Source organism: Callorhinchus milii, unplaced genomic scaffold, assembly GCF_018977255.1.
Source record: "Callorhinchus milii isolate IMCB2004 unplaced genomic scaffold, IMCB_Cmil_1.0 Scaffold4, whole genome shotgun sequence".
In the NCBI taxonomy this organism is placed as follows: Eukaryota; Metazoa; Chordata; class Chondrichthyes; order Chimaeriformes; family Callorhinchidae; genus Callorhinchus; species Callorhinchus milii.
This window is the reverse complement of record NW_024704745.1, coordinates 55,417,134-55,445,131: the sequence shown is the minus strand read 5'-3', so window position 1 is coordinate 55,445,131 and position 27,998 is coordinate 55,417,134. Positions and strand designations below refer to the sequence as shown.

At 38.1% G+C, this 27,998-nt stretch overlaps 1 protein-coding gene across 1 annotated transcript in view; it reads left to right on the top strand.

The window, feature by feature from the left end:
* LOC103184290 (protocadherin Fat 3) overlaps positions 1–27,998 on the top strand; it is a 390,074-nt gene that overhangs the window by 134,419 nt on the left and 227,657 nt on the right. Inside the window, 1 exon segment of the mRNA XM_042334569.1 lies at positions 25,291–25,605. Within this exon segment, the coding sequence (XP_042190503.1) occupies positions 25,291–25,605 (315 nt within the window).

Below are 27,998 nucleotides of genomic sequence, written 5' to 3'. Positions count from 1 at the left end.
TAATTTTATGTTATTTATAATATAACAATTTATTATTAATAATAATCCTTGGATTTAATACTGCATCTCAAAACATTGTCACGACGTCTCAAAGCGCTTCACAGGATATTCTGTACAGTGGTTTGACTGTGTATTTTGTGGGAGGCAGGAGTGAACCATATAATTTATAGAAAGTTTAGGGTAAAGCAAGAGGCCTTTTACTGCATCATATCTGTACTGGTGCTAACTCCCCTATAGTACTAGAAGCTCATGTCCCAATATGCAGCCTGAACCCATAATTATCCAACCAAGAGACGAAAGTACTACCAACTGAGCAAAGTGTAATTGTTGTATTAGTCAAAAGTGTCATTTATCCCAAGTGTACATTTAGCAAGATGAATGATAACAACAATAATTTGGACTTATATAGTACCCTTCACATGGAGTTATACTTTACTATTTGTAGGGAACAGTGACATCTCAGTCCCTAAATTCATAATAAAATTGTGGGGCACATCAACTCTAATGAAATTAATTAGTCCAAGCCTGAGTTTGAAAGTCATTGATGGGCTGAAAATTGTATTTGCAATACTTCACAACTAAACACTTTGCCACTATAGTAATGGAAATGACTGTTACTAATTGTTTTAACAATAATATTTATATACTATAGAAATGCATACTTTTGAGTGTTTAAAATATATATATATATATCAAGATTTTATTTTGTCTTTGCATTCTTTTGGGAGAAGTACGTCCTCAGCTTGCCCATCTGAGATGATAGCAACTGGAATTCTGTTCTAAAAGCAAAAAACACTGGAAAGCTTCAGCTGATAAATCAGCATCTCATTATTGTAGGGCATCCGGTGTCTGACACGTGCAAAAACCCATCATCGTGCTTAAAGTATCCAAACCAAACTGCTGAGAGTGTCACGTTTGTATGGGAAATTTTTATTTGTCTTTTATTGAATGATTAACGTCTCATAATGAATCAACCAGTACTGTAATTGATCATTTAGCTGTGTTAGATTAAGAGAGCATGGTCACATTTAGACTTGTCTTTGGGATGTATGTTATTATACTGATTAATTTCACTAAGTAAATAAAATCTCTAATTGATATCATTCGGATATATCTGATTAGACAGACGATTTCTTATGTATGATATTCCACAGAGTATCTGTTAGCTAATCTGTTATTTGAAAAAAGAAGCCAGATAAAATTGATCATTCACATCACGGCTATTTGTAAGATATTATTGTGCATAAATTCACCCACATAAACGCAATCACTACACTTTATAGAAATGTCGTGAAGCACTTGTGAAGTTCATTTCTCTGACTAATCAGAATAGTCTTTTATTGAGCTCTAAAATGCAACACTAATAAATCAGATTTGAATCACTAAATTGCAACTTGTTTGTGAATGCCACATTTTACACCCCAATAATTTCAAACTGTAACTCCTGATGATGCCTTTCCACAACTAGGAAGTAATACTTGTTACTTGTAATACCCCATTGAGAACCCTGTAGTTTACAAGTGCAAAAAAATTTGTAAATTTCAACGTACGTTTCTGGCCTGTACTGTCATACTTGTTAGGGTTTGTCTTTAAGCATATCTCATTGATGAGATCAAAAGGCCATTCAACCATCAACAAAACAATACATTCTTATGGTCCTGCCTGGCTTCACTGGGTGCATCCGTTGGAGCCTATTTTATACCAATTCTTCATGAGATGGCAAAGGGTTGAATTGGTAAGGGAATATTTTGATCCTACTTTAGGTGCTGACGTTCACAGAATTTTACTGTAATCAAGGAAATCACTGCACAGAGTCAATATTTGTGGAGGCCAATGTCTAAAGATGCATATAAATGAGAATAAAAAATGAACCTCATACTCTTGTGAAGCTCAGAATATTGTACTAGAAAGTGAATTGTGAAGGAAGGAAAAAATAACCCTCTTGACAGCTGTGAAATCCCCAAAGAACACAGGGTAAAAATGCAGTGTAACAGCACTAGAGACAAAACAAAGAATGTAACCACAAAAAAGGAATTACTGCAGCATGTCACTTCAAATCTGAAAAGGATTGTGAATCTTCATATATTATGGTGTAAGATTTTTGTAAACAAATCTGTGCGCATTGAAACTTTGCAGCTTGTACCTTTTGGAGTATTTTAAAGTGGTTATTCGGATGCTTTGAAGAGTTGTGTAGCAACCAAGGTTGACTATATACTCTATACTTTGACTTGCAATGGAAAACTTGGAGGTTTCAGTGCACTTTTTTTTATCTTTTGATCTTTTGCGCTTTTGCTTTGTTAAAATATTTTCTGGTTTAGTGCCAGTGCTGTGAAAATGTGAGAAAAATGCACACTATTCAAGTGTGAAATATACTTTTTTATGACCAATAAGTGTCAAATAACTCATAAATTACACCATCACAATTGAGTTGTAAGGATATAGTTTTGGAGATAATAATAATCCTTTCATTTGACATAGCGCCTTCGCTATGAGTTTGAGATGTCTCAAAAGTGCTTCATAGAATATACTGTAAAGTGAATTGACTTGCATATTTTGTGGGCGAAACAGTTGTAAAATAGTCATAAAATGGAAAGACAGTCATAAAGTAGAAATAATATTCAGTCTCTAAAAAATCCAACTATATTACCATATATGTAGTTTTTATGTAAAATAATATAAATTATATTTTTTTCCAGACATTTCCATAGTTAAGGAATCATAAGTCTTGCTGACATTCTCGCTGACAGAAGTCACAACCAAAACAATTGCTTTGCATTTGTTAGAACGTGTCTCATTGTTCCATGTGGGTGGCAGGGGGGAAATGATTTGAACTGTAGCGTTCGAGTCAGAGTGAAGGTCTCAGATGGTCTGACATATACCTGAAATATCCCAGAAGAGATGTCACTTTACCTCCCGAGGCACTTTTCCAGGTTGAGTTGTCACTTACCCTGCTGCTTTCCTGACAAGCACTTTTTCAACCCAAACGGCTTCATTGCAAAATCCATTTATATGTAATGTGACATGATGCAACCAGCATCCCCACAGTGCAGTTTCCTTGGAGTCTTATGGGATGCCATCACAGCCTGGGGATTCCATGCATTGAGTATTAACCAAGGTCTTGCTGCAGCCTGTATTTCAATGCTATATATGAGTAGTATCTTGAGTGAGACAATGAAGTACAGTAATGCTCTTGACTGGAGCACATCAGGAATCAACAACAACTTGCATTTATATAGCGCCCTTCATGCGCGGTAGCATCCTGGAGCAAATCCTTCAACTGCAATACCCAGTTGTAATCTGTAAATAGAGCATATGGGACTCATTTAACGTATTTATGATTGATGATTTCCCTCCACTTTCATGATCTTATTTTCTCAAGTGTTTATTGTAAACACGCATTCCTGACACAACTGGCTTTGACAGGGTTAATCCACATAGACTACAAAATCTATTAGAAACATTCAGACTTGGAAAATTGGGATCTTTGATTGGATGTGGCTTGCAGTACTTTGATTCTGTATTCCTGATTAGCCATATGTCATTTCAGGAAGGAAAAAGTAACAATATAATTGGAATTTCATTCATTATACATCACAGAGATATTAATAATGTTGACTGTTCCTCATTGTTCTGTCACATGCTCTAAACTTTGTGGAGGCCTCGACTGTCAATCTGAAAGATGCTGAAGGTGATTCTGTTTCCTTAATTGTGAGCTCGCATCATTTTCTTTCCAGACGTTTTCACAAGTCCAATTTTCTTCGTGGAAATTGTGTTATGACAGCAAGCTTTGAAATTCACCTGTGTTGTTTCTTTTTTTATTTATAATTCAGGACAGGATGTGGAACAGAATGCCAATCTTTTTTTCTAATGATGTAACGTGAGGTTGATACTTTTCAGTTGAGAATGTCTAAAATGTGCTATGATGTGAAGAATGTGTTCATACAATTATTCATGAATATCCTCCTTGGGGTGAAGGTAAGAGGGTGGTCTCCTTGTCAGAATCAAGTCAACCCTCTGTGGTGGCCTCAGTAATAATAAAAATAATCCTTGCATTTGATAGAGGCCTTCACATTGTTGCGACGTTTCAAAGCGCTTCACAGGATATACTATAAAATGGATTGACTGTATTTTGTGAGCAAAATGCGGCAGCCAATTGCACATTGCAATGTCCAACAAATATCAATGGAGTGAGTGACCAATTTTATTTGGGGTATTGTTGGCTGGGACACTGGTCTGGGTCCCGAGCCAGCCGGGTCTGTAACACTCCAGAGCACTGCTAATGGCAGACTAGACAGCTTGACTCATTTGCAGGACTGGGCAAGGCACTGGATGCAGGGATGCTCGAATCAGCTCCTGTTGATTTTGCAAGTCAAAGCCTTAATGGGAATTGTGATCCAAGCTGCATAAGCAGCAGGAAGCTTGCCATCTTTCCATATAGTACTCCCATTGGCAAGCTATATGGTTTAATAATAATCCTTGCATTTGATATAGCGTCTTATCATGTCGTTAAGACGTCTCAAAGTGCTTCACAGGATATACTGTAAAAGCGGATTGAGTGTATATTTTGTGGGCGAAACAACGCGGCAGCCAATTGCTCACAGCAGTGTACCACAAACAGTCGTGGGTTGAGTGACCAAATTCTTTTTTTAAAAAGTTACTTAAAGAAACATGATTTACTAAGGTGGGTACACTTCAGCAGGAACCTGACACTCACTGTGGGATCACCAAACCTTGGCTCTTGCCAACTCATACTTATTATTCTCTGGAATTAGGTAAGCAGAGTGCATTCCTCTGTGGAAATACCGGACACAGGGAAATGCCCATGTGTAGCTGCCATAGATATTGGGAACTCTGTTTGGGTTGGATACTCTTAAGCATGGTCATGAATTTCTTGGTGTGTCATAATTTGACTGATCAAAAAAAGATTGATTGTAGCTATTTTCTAATTCTTTCAGATTAAATTTGAACAAAATAAGCCTGCGTATCTAAATGATAAACCACATTAATACCCCATTTGGCATGTATTGAATTCCAAATGTGGGAGTCTAACTAGGGAAATAAAGCATCCTTATTACCAGGGCATGCTGACTGATAGCCTATTGGATCCACTTAAGGTCCCCAAAGTTATTTACTTCATAATTACAAGCACAAACACTTCATATGAATTAACTTTAGAGAGATAACATTATGAGTCCTACAGCGTATTAGTTAGAAAACTTACCTCACAAACGAGAGGACCCAGTTCCATTCCCAGACATGGCAAAACTTAAGGCAAGTTTCCTTACTCCACGCACCTCTGTTTACCTAACAATAAGTTGGAACCTGGTTGTTAGTCGATTGGTGAATTGCTTTTCTGGGGTTAATAATCACTTAAAAAAAATAATTTGGTCACTCAATCCATTACTATTTGTGGGACACTGCTGTGCAAAATTGGCAGCCATGTTTCACCCATAAAATACATAGTCAATTCAATTTACAGTATTCTGTGAAACGCTTTGAGACGCCTCAAAGACGTGATAAGGCGCTATATCAAATGCAAGTATTATTATTACCTTTGTCAACTCCCCCTCAACTTTCTCTGCTCAATTGAAAGCAGCTTCTCCAATCTCTCCACATAACTGTAGCCTTTCATCCCAAGAATCATTCTCATAAACCTCCTCTGCACTCTCTTTAAGGCCTTAGCATAAGGTGTTATATCAAATGCAAGGATTACTATTATTATAATGAGCCATATACACTCATCAGATGAAACATTCTTAGAAAGAGAAGAAAGTTTTACTGCTTTATCCAAATTTTAAAAGATTAATCAATACCGTGTTCATGTCATTGCTCTTTATGGGCTGGTTTAGCTTTCTAACAATGGCCACTATTCTCCAAAAAGCAATTTATTGTGTGGAATGCTTTGAGACTTGTTGATGTACTAAAGTGCTACTCAAATGGAAATAATATTTATCACTAGTTGAAACAAAATTGGATCAATTTCTGAGTCAGCAATGAGTAGAAAGTCGTTGATCCAGAAATAAATATTAAAAATGATGACAATAATAATCCATCATTTGGTATTTTCTCCTGCCAGGTCATCATTGGCCGACACTGAGGCTCCATCCTTGTGAGCGTCAACTTCTGCAGCTGAATGTTCATAGGACAGAGACTATCCTCCTCGGCTCCAGTTAATGTTTTCTCACCTGTGTCTCTGACTTCCTTAACCTCTCCAGCTTATCCCTCAGAGTTACTAAACTTGTACGCAACCTAGGCCTCAGATCTGATCCCAAGTTACTCTTCCTACCTAAAGTCCAGTCCCTGACCAGGACTGCTTTCCTCCATCCCACCACTTTATCAGGAACCCTGATATAGTATCCCTTCCATCCCATACAGCACTGCCTCAGTTATAGTCCTGGCGTCTCTGGACACCCAGCTTTTGCTCCTGACTGGTCGGCTCACCAGCCAGTTTCCCCCTTTAAAAAGGATTGACTTCTGACTTCAGGTTTAACATTGCTTCCTCCAGTCAGAAAGTGCGTTATGTGTAGCAACTGCTTTGACCCACACTAGATGCAGAAAATGATATCAGCAGGCTGGATATAGGCAGATATTTAGCATGTTGTTTATAACTGTGAGCTATTGAACCCAGAGAAGCGTGTTATAATGAGGTTCCCTGCAGTTTGTATAAGTGTGGCCCACAATCCATTAGTTGATTTAAAATAAACACTATCAGATCAAACGTGGCCTTCTATCATGTTTCCATTCTACTGTGGAAAGTGGAAAACGTTCCTAGCACAACACAGTTTTCCAGACTAAAGCTATTCTGCTTATTTTCCAAACTAAAAGCTGCAAATAAATAAAAGCACTAATTGACAAATGTATTGATAACACACTTTTTAAAGTATTGTTGAATCTAATGCTGGAATTATACTCTGTTGAGAAGCTGCATAACATTGGAAAAACCTTAACTGATCATGATGAAGTGAGCTTTGATCCCTTTGAATGTTTACATTTTTCAACAGAACTGTGGTGTTTTAAATGGTAATCAGAGACTAATTTTCCAACACAAGCTAGGCTTGTGGGAAATTACTGGAAAGACACTAAACGTAGACGGAGATGATTTATCTGCTCTGGGTACTGTATTTCAATGCTCATTTTGAACTGGAGTCAACACTACTATGGAACTGCTCAGACCTCTCATCCAATGTAATCAAAACACATTTGCATTGATTCATTTCACCGCTGTTAGTGGGATGTTACTGTGGGAAACTACAGTTCTGTCTAGACATGAAATGGAAGTATCGATTTCAGAGGAATTGCAACACTCTATTGTTATACGTGCAATTATTATATGAAAATGAAGGTGAATTTGGTTCCAGGTTGCTTGTGCAAACCCACTTCCATGTCAGGTTACACTCAGTAACTGAGTTATGGAATAAGGTTCTTAGTTATCAAAGACCTGGATTTCCATGAGGCCTAGTTTAAAACACTTTTCAATTTTATTTTCTTGATTATCTTTTACTGAAACTAAATAGCCTTCAGATACATGTCTACTTTGACCATGTGGACATACCTAGGATTCTATGTTTGCTCATGATGGAGCCAATATTGCAGATGTAGAGAATTCTTCCCAATTTTTTTCTCTTTGAACTCGGTCTGGATTCCTACTCCTATATACTGCTATGTACATTTCCAAAGTGGAAGTCGGAAAGTGCCGTCCTTCGGAAGAAACCAAGGACCCATCTGCCTATTCAGGTGGATATTAAAGACCCCGTGGCACTATTTGAAAAGAAAAGACAGTTTTTTCTGGTGTACTGGCCAACGATCCCCAGATAAAATTGATCATGGCTGTTTTGGGGATATTGCTGTGTGCATATTGATTGCTGTATTTGACTGCAAAATAATTAATCACTGCATTTTACAGTAAATCCTGAGAAGGACTTTGAGACATTCACTCAATGTGAAAGGTGCTACTGTATATTAAGTTGAAGAATAATTATTTTATATAGCCTGCAGAGAACAATATGGTTATTGTTAAGTACTGTGGACTCATGTAAAGTTTTTTATGCTATATTGTTGCACATTTAGATTGAAATTACAGTATTTCCAACTGGGATTTGATGTGATATGTGGATTTCTATTTGTGAAAATTGAATACAAGCTAATTTGTGATGTCAACAAAATAATGAATTGCGATTTCTGGCAAAGTACAAAACTAAGTTAGAGCTCTCACTGCTTTTAATTTTGCACTTTGTAGGGTTTTAGAATTGCAATGATCCATTTCTCAAATATCACAAACTGGGTGGGTTTTGATATTTATAAACAGAAGTCACAAATCGTGGTTCAAATCCAGTTTGAATATTGAAAATTAGTCTCCAGTGTGTTGAAGTTGAAGCCTGTTTAAAATTCAGGACAACAACTCAGTGGAACCAGCTCATTTACTGGCAGACTATCTCAGTGAAAAGGATGTTAAAATATGTTTCTTCCTGGCACCAGATATTTGGTGTTATGCTGTGTACAAATTTCATCTCTCAAAGTTGTGGTTATTTAGAGAATAAGCAATGAGATGAATGACCAATTAACCTGCAATGTTGAATTTGGATAAACCTATCCAAACACTTAACATTTGGAACATCACCTGCCTTTGTACTACCAGAGCAATGCGACTCATAAGACGTTATATCCTGTATACTGCAGCTGTTACAAATATTCCTCAAATATTAGGCTTTTGTCTTAGCATTTTTAGGCCTTTAAATTTGCTAAGGAAGTAGAGATGCAAAGGAGCTGTGATTGCTATTTGTCACACCCATTAGCTTTCCATTACAGGAATTAACGAGTGCTGCGTTGTTGGAGAACCTGGCTTTCAGATGAGACATTAAAAAATGAGGTCCTGCCTGCCTATTCAGGAGGATGGTAGATTCTGTGGCACTATTCAAAAACAGAAGGGAATTTCTCCCAGTATCCAGGCTAACAATTCCTCAGATAAAATTGGTCCACTCCATGCTGTTTGTGAGACATTGCTGTTCACAAATTGGCTGTCATGTTTGCCTGTAATACAGCCACTACACTTCACAGGGGGAAAAAAAATCTTGCAAAGCTTTTTGAGGTGTCTTCATTCTGTAATAAGGCACTATATCAAATGAAAGTTTTTTTTTATTAATGTATAATGAAAACTGAATGCTTCAGGAATGCTTCACAATTCATTTGTCACATTTATGTATCTTTGTGCATATAGTTACTGGTATTAGTGTCATTTCTCTTCATATATTCCATTTTCAATCTTATATAGGGACTTCTCAAGCCCAGATGTCCACTTCTGGTGATGTTACATTGGTAACCTTTGCCAATCTCTTTAATTTAGCTACTGTTTGATATACTCTTGGTTTTTCGTGTTTATTTCATTCAGTCTTGGGTCATTAAATTCACCTTATACAGTGTAATTGTTTATTTCTCACTGAATGCCCCACATTCAATGTGCAATTATTGCTTCTCATTTCCATCCCATTCTGCCATGATTGATGGGAATGCAATAAGTGCAGAACAAATAGAAAGAAATCCTGCCTCGAAAAGTGAATAACTGACTGTTATTGAAGTGCCTTTCTTTATTTTTAGTGCTTTTATGAAAGATCGATAGAACCAAATAAAAAAAGCTTTAAGAAGAGAATGTAAGGAAAGAGGATTGCTTGTCATGGCAAGCTGCTGAACATAGTTATTCATTTATTCAAACATTTTCAATCTGGAGCTTGTTCCCAACCCAGAATGACCAAAATTATTTCTTACCTGTTTTGATCCCAGAAATAGTTCTTCCACAGATACTTCAGACAGCATCAATCTCATGCTAAGTTTGGGCTCATGTGAAGTCTCATGTAATACTAAAAATTCCATCTGAGGTTGTTATTCGATTGTGTGCAACATAGCATAATTGTTCGCAAAACAGTTGTTGACTTCTATGCTTCTGAAATCCATTTTGCATGCCAGAGGCCAGTGCAGTGAAGTGCATTTTAAAACTAGAATGCAAGTATGAAACAAAGTGTAATTTTTTTGGGGGGCCTTATCAAATCGAAATGACTGCAAGCACCTCATACCACATATTGTTATGATTCATATAAGTGTAGTGACTGTTTTTGCAGACAAATGTGACATAGGAATTTCCCACAAATGGTAAATGAACAATTAATCTGGAGAGTTGTTGAATGGGTATAAATGGTATTTAAAGTTTTTTTTTGTGAACTAAACTGGAAGGTTTTTGAATGCATACTTATTCAGTGTCATGTCTAGCTTGCACTGTAATCTAAAAATGTCACTTGATGTACTCATTGCGCCTAAATTTCTTAGTTTACCTACTATGAAGGAATATGAATCCCTCACATCTCTCCCTGAGCTGACTATTGTTTTCCTGGGAAAGGTTGATGGTTAGTGTTTCTTTTGGGTTCATCCAGCTCCAAGATGCCTGGCAATGGAATATCAGAATCAAGTCAATTCTTGGCGGTGGTTTCAGCAGTCTACTTCCTGAACTCGGTGGGTTCACAGTACTCTTAAGGCACATTAGATGATAGACCAATCAGGACAAGCAATGAGAAACTTGCCAGGTAATAAGGAGCGATTTTAACTGGTTTCAACTCTAACAATATTCCAATGTACATTCTGGGTGCCTATGCCTTGGTTTCTGCCAAATTGTTTCCAGAATTAGGTAAGTCCCTCTGGGGGCTAAATGTAAATTTGACTTCAGGCACAGGGAAATTTCCACACATATGTTAAACTCAGTCTGGTTGGGATTGATTTAAACATGGTAATGGATTTCCATTTGTATCAGATGCCCACCTGACTCTTGGTCTAATTAAGCAGGGAGGTGCCATGTACTGGCTGCTGATATTAATAAGCAACATGATCTTTTTTAGTGCAACTTTTCACATTCTGTAAACCTTTCAGTGAGCTTGTAGCCTATTCTGTATACACTAAATCCACATTATAACAGTCAGGTAAGAAAGCTCAAAATCTGTTATAATTAGAATTTCATTATTACTGAGGTCTGTTACTTTCTCTATGAATCCATGTATAAGAAGGAGAAACTTATTAAATTCTATGAATTAGAAAATTGATTTTGTGTTAGAAACAGAACAGGTAGATTTTAAAATAATTTTTTATAATCTTAGCTTCATGCATACAAATACTAAATTTTCCACTTCTAATGAGCTTGGATCATAGAATTGAATACACCAGGTTTATACCACTCAATTGAAGCCTGTTTTGAGTTTGTGTCAAAGTCAAGGACACGCAGGAATTATTATTTTTTAGATGAGAAAATTGTAAAACTTGTATTTTGATTAAGCACATGCAGTTTGGAAATGGAAAAAGAGTAGATGACAAAACTGAGTTGCAATTTTTTTTTAACTGATCAATTCTGAGCTTGGGAGCAGAAACCAATGGTTTTACTCTTATCCCCTCATACCTAATCTGTTTTGTGTCCAATTATTTTGAACTCAAATTGGTTTAAATTGTAGATCCATGCTCAAGAGGGACAACCTTGTATTCATCTGACAGTAGTAGCCCCCTTTCAAAGTAAGCTGGTTACACAGGGCATTCAATAAGCTAACACATATTGTCACAATAGCTATCAAATTAACCAAAATATTAGTATATTGTAACTTACATTCCAATGCAGTGCTGCAATGCTGAGGGAGCGCTGTAGTGATGGAGATGCCATCTTTCGAATGAGATGTTAAACCTAACCCTAAACCTAATGTCACACAAACAAGAAATGAATGGCCAATTTTATTTGGGGGATTAATGAGAGAAACTTCATTCTCTTCTTGAATAGTACCATGGGATCTTTAACATCCACATAAGAGGCGACAGGACCTTGGTTTAATGCTTCATCCGAAAGACAGCACCACCCCACCCCCTCCCCAGGAGTGCATTGGAGTGTCAGCCATTCCAATGAGTCCAAAGTCCCAACATAGGGCATGAACCCACAATTTTATGATTTGGAGGTGAGAGTGCTACCAACTAATAATAATAATAATCTTTGCATTCTTGCATTTGATATAGTGCTTATTCAATATATTGATATAGTATAAAGTGAATTGACTGTATACTTTGTGGGCGAAACGCGGCAGCAAATTGGGCACAGCAGTGTCCCACAAATAGTCGTGAATTGAGTGACCAAATTATTTTTTTGAAGGGATTATTACCCTGCCAAGTGAACCGCCAATTGACTAATAACTGGGTTCCTACTTACTGTTAGGTAAACATAAGTATATGTGGAGTAAGGAAACTTGCCTAAGGTTTTGCCCAGCCAGGGAATCGAATGCAGGTCCTCTCGCTTGCGAGGCGAGCGCTCTAACCAATACACCATAGGATTTAACTGGGCTAGATTGACACACTTTGTGCCAGGCTTTATCTATACAATGCATATATTTTGGCAACTGAAATGAAAAATACACTAATCCTGTAAATAGGAACATTATTTGATTTTGTAAGTGGAATATATTAGTGTGCTACAATGAAGCCAAGTCGTCTAAATATTATTTTATTCCATAATCTACTTATAATAGTAGAACTCCAAAATATTAATTGTTATCCATTTGTGCATAATTTAGCCTGCTTTGTGTTCTAACAGAGCCTGCCTAATGCCCCGTATTTTCAAAGTTTAATGAGACAGTAAAAATAATTCTGAGATTGTAAACACACGCGTTATATTGCAACCATCATGTAAATTATTACGATTATCAAGAGAGTGCATTTATTTGCTCCCAAAAGACAAATAATCCAATGTTCATGTCCTTCAGTCCTTTCACATAATTTTTGAATGTTTTGCAGTATTTTCCTCACTATTTATTTGCTGTCTTTTACTAGTTAACAGACTAACTGGTTTAGTTAGTTGGCGAAATTGAAGTTAATCAAACCTATCAAAATGGACATAATTTAATATTAGCTGACAAAAGGTGATTGTTAATTAAAGCAAAAACAGGGAGATCATGCCTTTCCAATTTACATTTCACTTTCCATTTTTGATAATTTAACTAAATGAAATATTGAGACAATCCAGTTAATATGGCATTAATTACTTTTCAAGAGGGACTTGATGAAGGATCTCATAAGAGAGTGGAGGGGAGGACCCATGCCTTAAGGGGACGTCTTTGAGATGTCTCAAAGCTCTTCACAGAATATACTGTAGTGTAAATTGACTGTATATTTTGTGGGCGAAACGCGGCAGCCAATTGCGCACAGCAGTGTCCCACAAACAGTCATGAATTGTGTGACTACTTTTTCTTTGTTTTGGATGGATTATTACCCTGCAAAGTGATCTGACAATTGACTAACACGCAGGTTCCTACTTACTGCTAGGTAAACAGCTAAATGAATTTACTTAGCAGTAAGTAGAAACAACTAAATGAATTGAAAAACCTGGTAGACAATAGAAAACACAGGTGACTAATACACTCCCCTAGGATAAGTCCTTGGACCTCTACTTCCCACAATTTACATAAATCACTTTTGTGAGAGGATCAGAAGCAGAATTAATTGCTAAGCGCAAGCTCTGTATAGGAAATATGTCAGACCAAGTTCATGATTATGAGACGGGATTTGGAAGCCCTCGCAACAGAGCTTGGTGTTGGGTAAAAAATGCATCAGCTGTCGAATGGGAAGACAAATGATCCAACTTGCAATCAGAAACTTATTTGAAGGCTTACTGTGGGGTCAGATTTGCAGTCCATGTGATATTTATTGCATTGAATGAGCTGAGAACATTCCAATGATACAAGTCTCAATAGTTCTCAAATCTGAGCTCCTGTTCGAGTGGACATTAAAGATCCCATGGCACTATTCAAAAAAAGAAGTGAGATTCTCCCAGTGTCCTGGCCATGATTCCCCAAATAATATTGTTTTCAGTCACCATGCCCTGAAACTCTGGAACTCTCTGCCTCAATCCCTATGCCTTGCCCCCTCCTTGCTCATCTTCCGTTCGCGCTGGAAAACCTTCCTCTTCGACTGTGTCTACAGTCGCCTCACTTTTGTCCGGCTCAGTATCGTGCTACACCACTGTTAAGCACTCCAAGATGCTACCATGTGTGAGGGGCCATATATAATGCAATGTTGTTGTCATTTCCTTCATGACTGTTAGTGGAATAATGTTGTGTGTAAATTGGTTGCCGTATTTGCCTGCAAATACAGTTACTACAGTTTACAGTGAATGTGTAAAGCACTTTGGAATGTCCTCCTATCAAGTATATGTATTATTAGACAGAAATGTCATTTTATTTCAGTTAAATTACATTTAGCACCTTTAAATAGTAAACTTGGAGGTTACAGAGAAAGTTCTATATCAAATGTTGCCTGAAAGGGTGGTCGAGGCTGATTCGATAACAACTTTTAAAAATGCAGTGGATGGGTATTTGAGGAGGATGGGTTTGCAGGGTTATGGGGAAAAGACTGGGGAGTGGGATTGACATCACATTGCTCTTTTCAAAGAGCCGGCACAGACTCAATGGGCCGAATGGCCTCTTTTTGTGCTGTACGATTCTATGATTCTATGAAATGAAAGAAATTTAGGTTTAATATATAATTTTTTGACTAATTCAAAATAAATCGAGGATTATTTATATTATATGTTAGCTAATCACAGATAGGTTAGAGAGGGATGCTTCAAAATGATTAAGTTGCCAAGTAGAATAGGCAGAATCTTTATAAGAGAGAACAAGGCGAAGGCTACTACAATGTAGGTGTGACAGTCAGAGAAGAATGAGCTGTAAAAGCCTCCATCTCAAGTAGAATCACATTGGCCACTTCACTGGTGTAGGCTGATGAATGTGAGATGTTATAACAGCATTTGGAGGAAGGAAGGCCAGCAAAAAATTCTCTCATACCATTCATTCTCAGTCAGCTGATGTTCAGTTGCCAAACACGCCTGGTCTCATCGACTGGATGTGCTTTGAGGAAGATTGCAAATACAGATGTGAGATAGTTGTCTGATGAGCACAAAGATGGGCAAACTGATGACGTAAGAGTTAAGCCTATAGGTGAGAGAAAACTCCTGAGGCCCTGAAATATCATCTTAATAATAATAATATTGTCTTCTAAGTTCAATTTGTTCTAAAATCCACAATTACATAGAATTCTAGCAATTACTAAATTTAATCTTAATTCAGAATGTTTTTCCCTGCAGCTCTTAAAAAGAACCAGATCCCAAATTAAGTCTGAATTGAAGAATTTTCGACAAATCTGTTTAATCTTAAATTGAGGGTGAAAAGGTTTTACAATCTAAGAGTAGATTAAATTTCAAGCCTCAGCAAGTCACAAGATCATAAGATTGGTTTGGATAAAGAAGGCTGTTCGGCCCATCTGATCTCATCCGTCCAGAAAACTCACGTTACCAACCACCGTCACTACACCTGGCCTCAATTGCCCTTCCTGGCAACCTGTTCCAGTCATTAATGAACTGAATTATTGGGCTGATCAAGGAAATGGATACACTGATCAACCAAGTAAGACCAAAAAGGAAAAGCCCTGGTTAGTAGAAGGATTTGGAAAACGCCGGTTAGTAGAAGCAGATGGTGATTGTGAGAACTGAAACCACCAAAAAAGAATTTAGTAGAGGGGAAAATGGATTTGATCTTATTTGATGGAAAATTTCAAATCTTCGAAGACTTATCATGGTTGGGTGAAGAAGAAACAGGCAGCAAATGACCTTCATGAGGGGAGAGAGTCTAATTTGCCACAGGTGGACAGAGTGGGCTGATTTCACTTAACTGCAGATATTGTCTTTAGAGTATGTATCAATGTCATACATGTTTAATAGTATTTTCTTCCTCGTAAATGTAGGGAATTAATAGGCTGTACATTGTGTGGAAAAACTCTTTATTGAACTTCGCCAATAAGATTTAGAGTTTATTCTTCAGTGCTTGCTACAGTTATTTTGTGATCCTTTTATCACTCCCTTCCAGCTGGAGTTGAATTAAGTGGAAAGATTGCTAGACAATATTTTCAAGTTGTGTTTAAGCTCATCACAGGGAAAGTGCGCTTGGGACCACTGTGAGGAGTGATACAGTTCAGTAGGGATCCAGTTTTCTATTTGACGGAAGAATTTCTGTTTTGTCTTCCTTGCAATGTACTCAGGTTGCAACAAATTGACAGAATTAAAGGCATCCTCAAATTGCAGTGCTCAAGACGACATCTCAGTAAACGTAATGCGATTAAGCACTTTGCTTAAATTCTTTATGAAAGTTCACAACCGAATCAAGGAAAGTAGACTTTAGTTAGTTTGGATTTTGCAGAGGGAAGTGTATTATATTCCATTCAATAAATTCTTGGCTATCTACACTGCAGCTCACTGGATATGTCTTAAAGTTTTGTTGAATAAGAATTTAACCGTGGGTTGACAATACACTGGAGAATCTTTGACACCCAGTTGTTCATATTGAGCCAGCCTTATCTTTCAATAGCTTGCATGCAATTCACATATTTTCCTTATTCTGAACATTTTGGAAAGATATCACTGTCATAATCACATCCCTTTTCAGGTCATACATGACTAAACTACACCAGTGGTATTCTGAAGTTTATTTAAACATTAGATTTGTTTTTTTAACCAATAACGGCTTACAAGTACAAATAGATTTGTTATTTTACTCACACTCTTGGACATGGGTGCAATTTCTTTTTACCCCTGATGCACTAAGAAATGTATAGGGCACACGTCTAAATGGCAGTGAACCCTTTTCATTCATTCTTTTATTGGTGGTATTTTCAGCTGTACAGAATATAGACAGCAATAAGTGTCATTTTGACTTGTGCATTTGTGTCTAAGTGAATTTTGAGCATATGAAAAGAATCATGATTAATGCAATGGAATTTACATTTATATGGCACATCTCTTGTCAGGATGATGTCTTAAAGTGCTTAAAGCAATTAAGACTTACAATAATTGTGGAAAGAAACAACGTAAAGTGAAAATGTATGCAACGTTTAAAATTGTCATTGAAAGTAAAGAAAGCTTAAGGAATTGAACATTGTTAGTAAATTATATTTTATTATATTTCATTTACTAAATGTTTTAAAAGATTAAACAAACATGATTCACATGCCCAAAGTTATTCCTGTAATTAATTATGTATTGGGTTACAATATAATATTTCATAAAGCATCTTTTTTCTGCTTGTCAAAAAAAATTGACTTCATTCTTGGAATATAAATCCTTCTGAAATCTCTCCTTGAAAGGAAGAAAAGGTTTTATGATTCCCTGAAAGGAATATATATGTACTCATTTATTGTGAAGCTGAGCGTGGTCAAATAAATAGATATAGAGTGAGATTTAATTTTGGAAAAAGCCAAATGTTGTAGGATTTACTGGACCTCTTCCAACTATTTAAGCAAGGTTGCCATATTATTTATTAAAGTCGCTATATCAAATGCATAAATTATTTTCACTTTTCACTCTAGTGAAACAATGCTTCAGCTTTCAGGAATGCCTCAATATAAAAGCAGGAGCTGTTCTGGTATGCTTTTAAAGGGTATACTTATGAGAGTGTAGAAGGGATTCACTGTAACATTCAGCCCCTTCTTCGTCCTCCTGATGTGAAGGATGTTATATAAATATAGATTTGTGTTGTATTATACAATAAAAATAAGCCTTCCAATTGATACACAATCTTTTTTGGTCAGGGGGATGTCTCAAAGCATTTCACACGTTAATAATAATCCTTGCATTTGATATAGCACCTTATCGCGTCTTCGAGACATCTCAAAGGGCGCCACAGAATATACTGTAAAGTGAATTGACAGTTTGTTTTGTGGGTGAAATGTTATAGTGTAAAATGATGTGACTATTCTGTAGGCGAATTATGCAAAATATAGACGTTCTTTTTAAGGCACGATGTGCATTTGCTTATCCATATTTGAATTGTGTTATAGATCTTCATTACTGTGCACAGTGCAGTACAAATTACCTGCTGTTTAATTACAGTGCATACAAATTTTCACACCAAGCAATCTTTTTGTTCATTAACTGTTTTCAGAGAAACCTGCATGTTGTAATTTGCCCATAAAATCACATAAGAGTCATTTCCTATTCACGGTAACATCATTATCCAGTTTCAATATATGATAGTCATAATCAACAATAAATTATTTATAAATTTATGATTATTATGTGAGAATTGAAGTCCATTTTTTTAAGACTGAATAATTTCATTGTAACAACAAATTACAGACTTCTCTCATGGCTCCTCATCAAGTTTATCCACTGAGCAGCTGAGCGATTTAAACTGGGAAGGTCTGAGATTCAATGCCCCGTCTGTGCAGATCTCAGGCAGGTGCTACAATTGACCTGAGTCACTGACTGCAGCAGGAAAAATCAGTCAGGGTCCCTGCTCTCTAATTGCTAACTGCTGGCGTGTGGATGTCAGCTGAGGCCAAGGTTGGCCTGTGTTCTGCTGCTCAACAGTCAAGTTCCTGGTGGAGCCTCACAAACGAAGACTGGCTTCTCAGATGAGGTGCTGTCTTCTGGGGATAGAAAGAAAAATGAGTTTGAAGCATTTAAGAAAGGAGCAGAAGGGAGACAATCAACATAAAAGTGTGAAAGAGGGACAGCTATCTTGCAGTGGTTTCCAAGATGTGTTGTAATCTCAAAACCCAGATGATTGTCTAACTTCATGAGTTATGCTGTACTGGTCTGATTCAGCATAGTTCCTTTGTTCATTTGCTGCTTTGCAATGAGTTCAAGTTAACTGACATCATGTGTCTGTAACAAAGCATTTTTCACATTTTGTTTTTAAGTTAAGTAAGGGAAGATCTTCCAGCAGCAGAGTTTAAAAATACAAGGAGAGAGATGATGCAAGAATGGCAATGGATTAAAAAAGGGTGAGAAAAGGGAGAGTTTAGAATTTTTTTGCATAGAAGGTTGTTAATGCCCTACCGAAAACATCCCAGAGTCCCTCCAGCTCAGTCCCTTCCTCCCCACTTTTAATAAGGCCAGCCTTAAGACTGAACTGTTTGACCGGAATTTCGGGCATCTTCTCTCTCCCCCCTCCTGGCCCGGCTCAGGTGCCTAGCCAGCTGTTAAAGCACATTGAGACCTTCACCCAATGTGAAAGGCACTATATAAATGTAAATTATATTGTATTAATACTAGGGTCTCATTAGCAGGATTATTAACTTTGTCATGGCCCAGCAATAGTGAATGAAAGGGGAATTTAGAGGTACTGTGTAAGTGGCTTAACTAGTTCTACCGCAGGAAGCATCTACCCCTATTGCTGTCTGTTACTGCTGCTCCCAATGGCTGAATCACTATTTGCAGTATTTATTTCATCTGTGCTTTTTATTCCCCTGATTGTCTGTTCTTTGAATAATGGTGCAATGTGGCTACGCTCCAATAGAAGTATAACAAATGAATTTCTTCCAGGAACAATTGCTAATTTTTCATGAGGCGGGCTTTTATTCTGTCGCCCTAGGCAAAAAAAAATTGTTGTGGGTCATGCAGGGAAAGCAGCTAAATATATTATTTCGGTCAAGCTCCTGTGTATGATTTCGAGGAAGTTCCCAAAGCCAGAAACAAGTCACAACTATTGGATCCTTTGATTTGAAATCTATGCCCTGCAAAGTGACTGAGGTTGGAGACAGTGCCATGGCCTTAAGCTGCTGATGATCTGGCTGTATTTAAAATAGTTCAGAAGCATTTGACTTCTGCAAATTTTGTCCTGCTATTTATAATCCTAATGTCCAAACAATATGTGCAATATGTTCAGCCCCAAATCCTCAGATGCTAATTCACTGTAAAAATGTACTTTACAATGCGCACTGTAGAAACTATTAAGATGTGGCTCTACACAGAAGTATCAAAGTCTGTCAAATGTGTTGGTATAACACATGAAAATAATTTGTTACATTTTAATAGATCATCTAAGACATTGTTATTACCTGGGATATGGTTTTGGGAAAAGCCAAAAGCCATTCAACATGTATTCTGTTAACTTTTCAATTCAATGAAACAATGTACAACAGATCCTTGTGAAAGCAATGCATTTGAATATGAGAGAGTGGTTTCTATAAAGATTTTGTGCTGGCAAAAAGTAATTTGTGACTTGGTTTTGCAGCACATTAGCCTTGTAATGCTTTATTTCGAACAATAATGTTTTTAAATACGAGCAGCTTTGTTGCCAGTTTTAGAATTGCCAGACTTGCCAGTTTCTTTTTGAGTACAATGAAGAAGCCTCATTGCAGGGCAGATATGACTCTGCAGGCCCCTGCCTTGCGATTACATGCTTAATTGAAGACTATTTCCTCTTAACATTAATTGTTCAGGATGTCCCCAACTGATTATCCTGCTCCGGCACTAACTATATCAATATTTCGGTATGGATGTTCTCACTGACGGAGTTCAGTTAATCATACTTGGGAAACATTTCTTTAGAAACAATGGATCTTACCACATATCTGGTTTGGATCCTACTCCTTATACTGACCTTTTATTAAATAAAATGCAATTTGAAGATCTGGCTTCTCAAGGATTTGAGTTATATTTAGATATAAATCATATAATCAGCTAAATTGTACATCTGCCCATGCCCTGTTCAAGGGTTTATATTCTATGCAAGTTTGACATAACTTATACTTTGCATCAGTCATATTAAATGTATGGTCCCAAATGATACGACTCATATGAGGTTTACTATATAGCATAGATTTAATAGGATATTACCAGGGATGAGTGTCTATAGAAAGATTAGGACAGGTTAGAGCTTTTCTCTCTGGAGATTGAGATGATTGAGAGGAAACCTGAAAAAGGTGCTTCTAATTCTGGAAGGTGGGTGTCAACAGGCTATTTCCGTTCGTTAGTTGAATCCCAAACCAGGGAGTAAGTATTGGACAGCCAATAGCAGATATAAAATGGAGTTTTGGAGGAACATCTGTATGCAGAAGATGGTGGGAATGTGAAACTCACTGTTAGAAGCTGTGGTTGAAGTAGTAACATTCTATGTAATTTTCTATACAATTACTGCATAGATTGCACCTCTGGCAATGCAGTGATTCCCCTGCACTGGAATGTCAGCCTAGATTGTGAGTTCAAAGTAACAACGTGAGGCTTGAACCCATGACCTTCTGACTCTGAGGCAAAAGTGCTACCAAATGCACCAGATAGACACCTAATCCCACAAGGACAAGGGAAGTCTAAAATGAATGGAAATTATCTGAAACTTGGAAGACGTGTGTTTTGGTGTGGTGCATTTTAACAACTTAAATATTAGCCTTTAAATATCACTCTCCTTGATGTGTCTTGTTTTATTATGTTATGTAACAGCTGTAGAGCAATGTGTCAGCCTGATTCGCTGTATCAGCCTGGCTCAGTGTTAAAACTCTCACCTCTGAGTCGAAAGGTTGTGGGTTCAAGTCCCATGTCCCACTTAAAATTACATAGTTTAAGCTGACACTCCAATGCACCACTGAGGGGGTGTTGCATTTTGGACGTGCCGTCCTTCGAATTAGATGTTAAATGGAGGTCCTGACTACTTTTTCAGGTGAACGATAAAGATCCCATGACACTGTACAAAAAGAGAAGGGACTTTCTCCCGGTGTCCTGGCCAACAATCCCCCGAAGTAAAATTGGTTATGGACTGTTTGTGAGACACATATGAGAAGTGATACATTTTCATTTGCATTTTAGTTGATAGCTGTGAATGCTTGGGTTGATTATAGATGTGGGGGGCTCAAACTGAGGAAGAAACCGGTACCCTGGACTGGGTTACTGCACTCCTTCTGCTGAGAATTTTTTTCTAAAATTTACTGAGAATTCTATTAAAATGCCCTCTAAACCTGTCTGTCCTCAAACCTTGAGCATTCATTTGGATCCCATGAGACATTAAATGCAATATTTTGCAGGAATTCTGTTCTGTCACAGACCTGTGTCCCTTTCTGACCTGTAGTTAGTAATATTGTTCAGATGTGTCAGGAATGATTACTGTAGTGTTTGGTATGATAGTTAGGGGCAGAATTTAAGCTTCAGTCTTGCAATTCCTCTTTTATTCCAACTGTCACTATGAAAAGAATAAATATAGTCTCATTCCTCAAATGATTTGTTAAAATATATTGTGGTTTCAAACCCATTTGAGAGTCCATTCGTAGAATGAAAGTAAGTCTGCTTTCTATAGCTTTTAGCTGATTTGCACCTTTCACTAGTGAGATGTGGATGCCTGGAATATATTTTCTGATAACAACTGCTTGCATTTATAGAGCACCTTCACATTAGGATAGCAACACAGAAACATAAAAACCTACAGCACAAAAGGTGGCCCATCAAGGCTGCATCAGCTCACAAAGCAAAGAGACAATTCAATCCCACCGCCCTACCGTAGCCCTATACCCATGTCAACTGTTCTCTTTTGTTTGCCCATCTACTTCCGTCTTGAAATCTATAATGGACTCTATCTCCACCACCCTACTTGGGAGGACATTCACATCTCAACAATTCAACTCTCTAGATGAAAAAAATCTTAACTGGTCCTTTCGCTGTTCTTGTGGCTATGTTCTGATTATGTTTCCCAGTCACTGACTCCCCTATTTGAGGAAATAATTTCTCCCAATTTACCTTGTCAAAAACCCTCATAATTTTGGATTGTTTTTCCGGGGGTAATAATCCCTTAAAAAATAATAATAATTTGGTCACTCAATCCATGACTGTTTGTGAGAGATTGCTGTGTGCAATTACCTGCCATGTTTTGGCCACAAAATATACAGTCAATTCACTTTACAGTATATTCTGTGAAGCTCTTTGATATCTTGAAGATGTGATAAGGCGCTATATCAAATGCAAGGATTATTGTTATCTCTGTCAGCTCCCTCTAAGTAGCAAAATGGAAAATTTTGGCAGGCAGGTTTTTCATGCAGCAGAATTTTAATGTTGGGTCCTTGGAGGATGGCGAATTAATATTAAATGAGGATCCAAAAGAGAACTGCCAAATTGATCAACTCATTAATGCATCAGTGAACTATGAACTGTGTCAGAGAATGGTAGATGTGAGTTCTTATCCATGAATCCCTACAGGACAAGTTCCTAATTTGTTAGGAAGTGGGAAAATCTGGATGCCGTGTTAAATCAGATCAATATTCTGCACCCGCAGGTTACAGAGTAACTTGTGCAGAGATGTGAGAGTTGACATCTACCTCAGGCTCTTGCTGAGAAATGGTGTGTAAAGAATTCATGTAGTGGAGGAAATTGCTGTCGTGAACATTGAGGGATTCTTTACGGATAGGTTCCTTTTGGGAACGTGCCATTTCTCCCAGCCAAGAACCGAAATATACCTGTGTTTATATGAGTAGCCATCACAACTATTGTTACGTACAATGAAGCATTCTTAAAAAATTTCAATACTGGAAGTACAGCCTCTATAAGCATCTGATTTGGATTAAGTAATGGGTCTGTGGGAGGGAGGCTTTTGCATTTGTATTTGTGCTGTTTTCCAGCAGCTGGCAGGCTGATCCTTTGTCCTTTAGTCATAGTGTTTTTGTTTGGGTCCAGATCAATTTATCACTTGTTTTGTCATACAACTAGACATGGTTTGATTGTTCAAAAGAAGTTTACTATTTAAAAATGTGTGCAAAAGCAAAGGGAATTAGATGTTTCTGGATAACAAAGAGGCTAAGAGGGAGTCAATTAAGACACTGACCTAAATCTGCATGCTTTCCATCTGGAGACAATTGCGATCTATCCGATCTATGAAATTAATAATATAATTTTTTATATATAGGTGAAACCTGGTTATAATGTATGTCCTGGTATACCACTGCCTTTCTTGGAGCACAAGTTTAGACCTATGCTAACTAGAAGTATGGTACTCTCAACTTCTGGTATTGACTAGCCAGCTTCCCGTGCAAAATATTGGCTGTCTTTAGCATCAGCGTAGGTAATTTTGTGAAGAAAGTGACAAAAGTAATACTCTTTTTACTGCGTATACACACAGTACAGAGGAAGTGATGTGAGCAGTGACAACTTGAAAGTATATTATTATTTGCATTTTGTTATAAACACACTGAAACTTTGGACCCAGAAAACCACCTTATAATAATAATCTTTGCATTTGATATAGTGCCTTATCACATTTTCATGACGTCTCAAAGCGCTTTACAGAATATACTGTAAAGTGAGTTGTCTATATTTTATGGGTGAAACACGGCAGCAAATTGTGGTTATCCTATACTCCACTGTTTTAATTGTAATGGTATTATATAAACTTTGTATGTTATACATATCTAAAGCTGTATATTAGATCTCAAATCCTTTAACCTGTATTATAGAACTAAAACCTTTTGAGGAGTATTGTTGAAAGATGTATACTGTATTATTTTGTCACCCCGGCTCAGTTGGTGGCATTCTCAATCTGAGACAGAGAGTTATGGGTTCAAACCCACGTCAGGCCTTGATCTCACAGGTCTATGCTGACCCTCCTTTGACCCTCCACTACAGAAACTCCCTCCTTGTCGGCTTCCCCAACTCTTCCCTCCACAAACTGCAGATTATCCAGACCTCTGCAGCTCATTTCCTCTCACGCACCAGGCTCCGTGACCCCATCAACCCCACCTTCGCCTGGCTCCGTTGAGTCCCCATCCCTCAGAGGATAGAATTCAAAACCCTTTCCTCACTTTTAAGGCCCTCCACAGCCTTGCCCCCTCCTACATCTCTGACCTGTTGACCCCCTCTCAACCTGTGTGCTCACTCCACTCAGCGGGCTCTGGCGGGAGGACATCCCAAGATGCTGAACAGTCAGGCCCTGGCCTGTTCCACCCTACCATCGTGGCTGGGCTTTTAGCCTCTCTGCCCCCACTCTTTGGAACTCCATCCCACAATCCCTTTGCCTTGCTCCATCTCTTGCCTCCTTCAAGGCATGACTCAAGACCATCTTTTTTGGCCATATCTTCAGCTGCCCTCCTACCCCTCTGCCCTCCCTTACCCAAAACCTGCCCCCCATGCTCGTGACCTAATCTCTGCCTGTTCAGCACCTTGGGATGTCCTTCCGACGTGAAAGGTGCTTTACAAATGTAAATTTTGCTGTTGTTGAATCGTTGGGGGTGTGCTGCCCTTCGACTGAGATATGAAACCGAGGTCTTGTCTGTATGTTCAGGTAGAAATTGAAGATCCAATGGCACGACTCAAAGGGAAGGGAGTTTCTCCTGGTGCCGTGGGCCAGCAATTTGTCAGATAGCATTGATCATGGATTTGGTTCATGGGCATTTGTCGTACATTGTTGTGTGTTGTTATTATATAGTGAATATGTTAATTTCTCCCTAAGATGATATTTGTATCTGTTTTTATTTCTGCTCCAGGTGTTATTAATACAGCTGATGTACTTGACCGTGAAACAACTGCATCTTATTGGCTGACTGTGTATGCTACTGACCGTGGAGTGGTTCCATTGTTTTCATCCATCGAGATCTACATAGAGGTTGAAGATGAGAATGATAATGCACCAATGTCCTATGAGCCTATTTATCATCCGTCAGTTCTGGAGAACTCCCCCAAGGACGTCCCAGTTATGCAGGTTCAAGCTTACGATCCAGATTCCAGTTCCAGGGATAAAATGACTTTCAGGATTACAAGTGGGAATCCTCAGAATTTCTTTGTAATTAACTCCAAGACGGGTAAGTCTCACCTGAATGTTTAGACAATTCTTTACTGAAATCAAGCAATTATTTGGTAAACAGTGTTTTCCTTTTGTAGAAAATAATGGATTGAATGTTATGTTGTTTTTGCAAATCTCGTTATGCATTCTTCTGATTTAGTATTATCTTCATTGCTATTCTTTTCTTTTAAGGAAAACATGTGCATAATATATTAGCACACTGTACACTATTATGAAAGGAAGAATTGATGGATCTGTGTATGATTGTCAACATTTGAAGCTTTTATCAAAATCTAGTGATTAAAAGGAGGAAGAGTATGGAGCTTGCAAGTTACCCATACATTGGGAGGCTCCTACATGCACATCTCTTAATGTTGCTTTGAATAGAATTGGCAGAGGATTTGGAACAGGTTTGCCTGCATACTGACTAGACATGGGAATTGTTATTTCCTAAGGAAGAATATAAAATTAGACTTTTAAAGTTTAATGGAGATGTGTGTGAATGCAGATGTGCCCACACATAAGCCAACCTGGATCATCTGTGAGAAAGTGGAGGTTGTATCTTATCTTAAATAAAAATGTCAGGGTTAGGATTGAAAGTGTAACATCTTAAATCATTAGAAGGTTATGCTTGAAGGCTCAGTTGAGGAAGGGCAGGAGGAGGCTCATGTGGAGCATAAACACCGGCTTAGACCAGTTGAGCCGAATGGCCTGTTTCTGTGCTGGATATTCTAATTTATTCTAATACATTAGAGTCCTGTAGCTCAGTGGTTAGAGCACTCGCTTTGCAAGCGAGAGACCTGAGTTTAATTCCAGGCAGGGCAAAACCTTGGGCAAGTTTCCTTACTCCACACGCCTAATAATAATCCCTCCAAAAAAAAACAATAAATTGGTCATTTTCAATCTACGACTGTTTGTGGGACATTGCTGTGCGCAATTGGCTGCCGTGTTCGCCCACAAATATACAGTCAATTCACTTTACAGTATATTCTGTGAAGCGCTTTGAGACGTCTAGAAGACGTGAAAAGCGCTATATCAAATGCAAGGATTATTATTATTATAATGTATCACACCATCTGGTCGGTTGCCAGAATTTCTATGAAAGTCAATCTGCCAACAAACCCTTACTCAAAGGCCACCCTTATATAAAGGCCACTTTGGTCCAGTTCCTTGAGTGATTGTTGAAGACAGCTTTGACTTGGCACTCCAAAGACTGAAAGAACTCTGATTTGTGAGGGAGGTGACTGAAGGCTAAGTCCAAGAGGTAGTCATTGGATGGGTTTTGAAAGCAAAGAAAGAGGTGGAGGGATTTGAAAATAGAATTCCAGATGACAGGGGGCAAGTGGCAGGAAGCTCACTTGCTTATGACAGACCAGTCAGGGGGAATGCAGCAGGCCAGAGTTGGCAGAGCAACAATAACAGCTAATTGTATTTATGTAGCCCCTTTCATGTTGAAGAAAATGTCCTGAGGCATGACTGTCCCAAGGCATCCAGTGAATGGTTGGAGGAGGAGTATTGTGAGAGATCACAGAGGTAGTATAGGGCAAGACAATGGAAGCATTTGAAGATAAGAATGTTAGTTTGTCTGTTGGGTGATAGGGAGCGAATGAAGATGGCTGTGGACAGCGAAGATTGGTTCACTAAGCCGAGTCCAGGGAGGAATGAGAGCTGCAGAGTTCTTAATGATCTGGAGTTTGTGGAAGATAGAACCGGCGAGGCTGGGGAGTTGCAAAAAGTCAAACCTGGAGGTGACAAAGGTGTGAATGAGGATTTTAGTTATTTTGGGAGTTAAATACTGGTAGAGGTGGGTGCTGTTGCAGAAATAGTGTAAATCAAATAAGGCAGAACCCAAATTAAGGTTTCAGGAAAAATTAAGGTGAGAACAAAATGCTAAGGTTCTGCAAAGACTCCATAAGTTGGAGAGGCCAACTATAAGGAGCTTATACAAGCTGAGATTTCCATGCATCCTAACTGCACATGGAAATCCCAGAGATAGATGGTTGGAATGGTGCGCACAGTTTAAGCTGCAGCAACTTGCCTCTGGCGGCCAGTCGAGGTCGATTCCAGGCACTGGACGTACGAACGGGTGTTCACAAACTCGGACTCCAGGTAACTTGCCAGCAGCTGTCGCCCCAAACTCAGAGTTTCCTCATCAGCTATCTGGCAGGCATCTGCCTTCAGCATGGTGGGAGGACCTTTATAGGACAGTTTGTGAGATACCAGCCACCTTGATATTCTTGAGGTGTTTGACGATTCTCACTCCTTTTTGTACTTGCGAATTTTAGTAACGTTTTCGTACTAAGTAACCTCGGTTACTAACCCTGTCAGTGTGAGTCCCTGCTCAAAGATGTTTCAACCGAGTCAGAAGTAGTTCTGACGAAGTGTCGTGGATTCTAAACTTTGACTCACTTT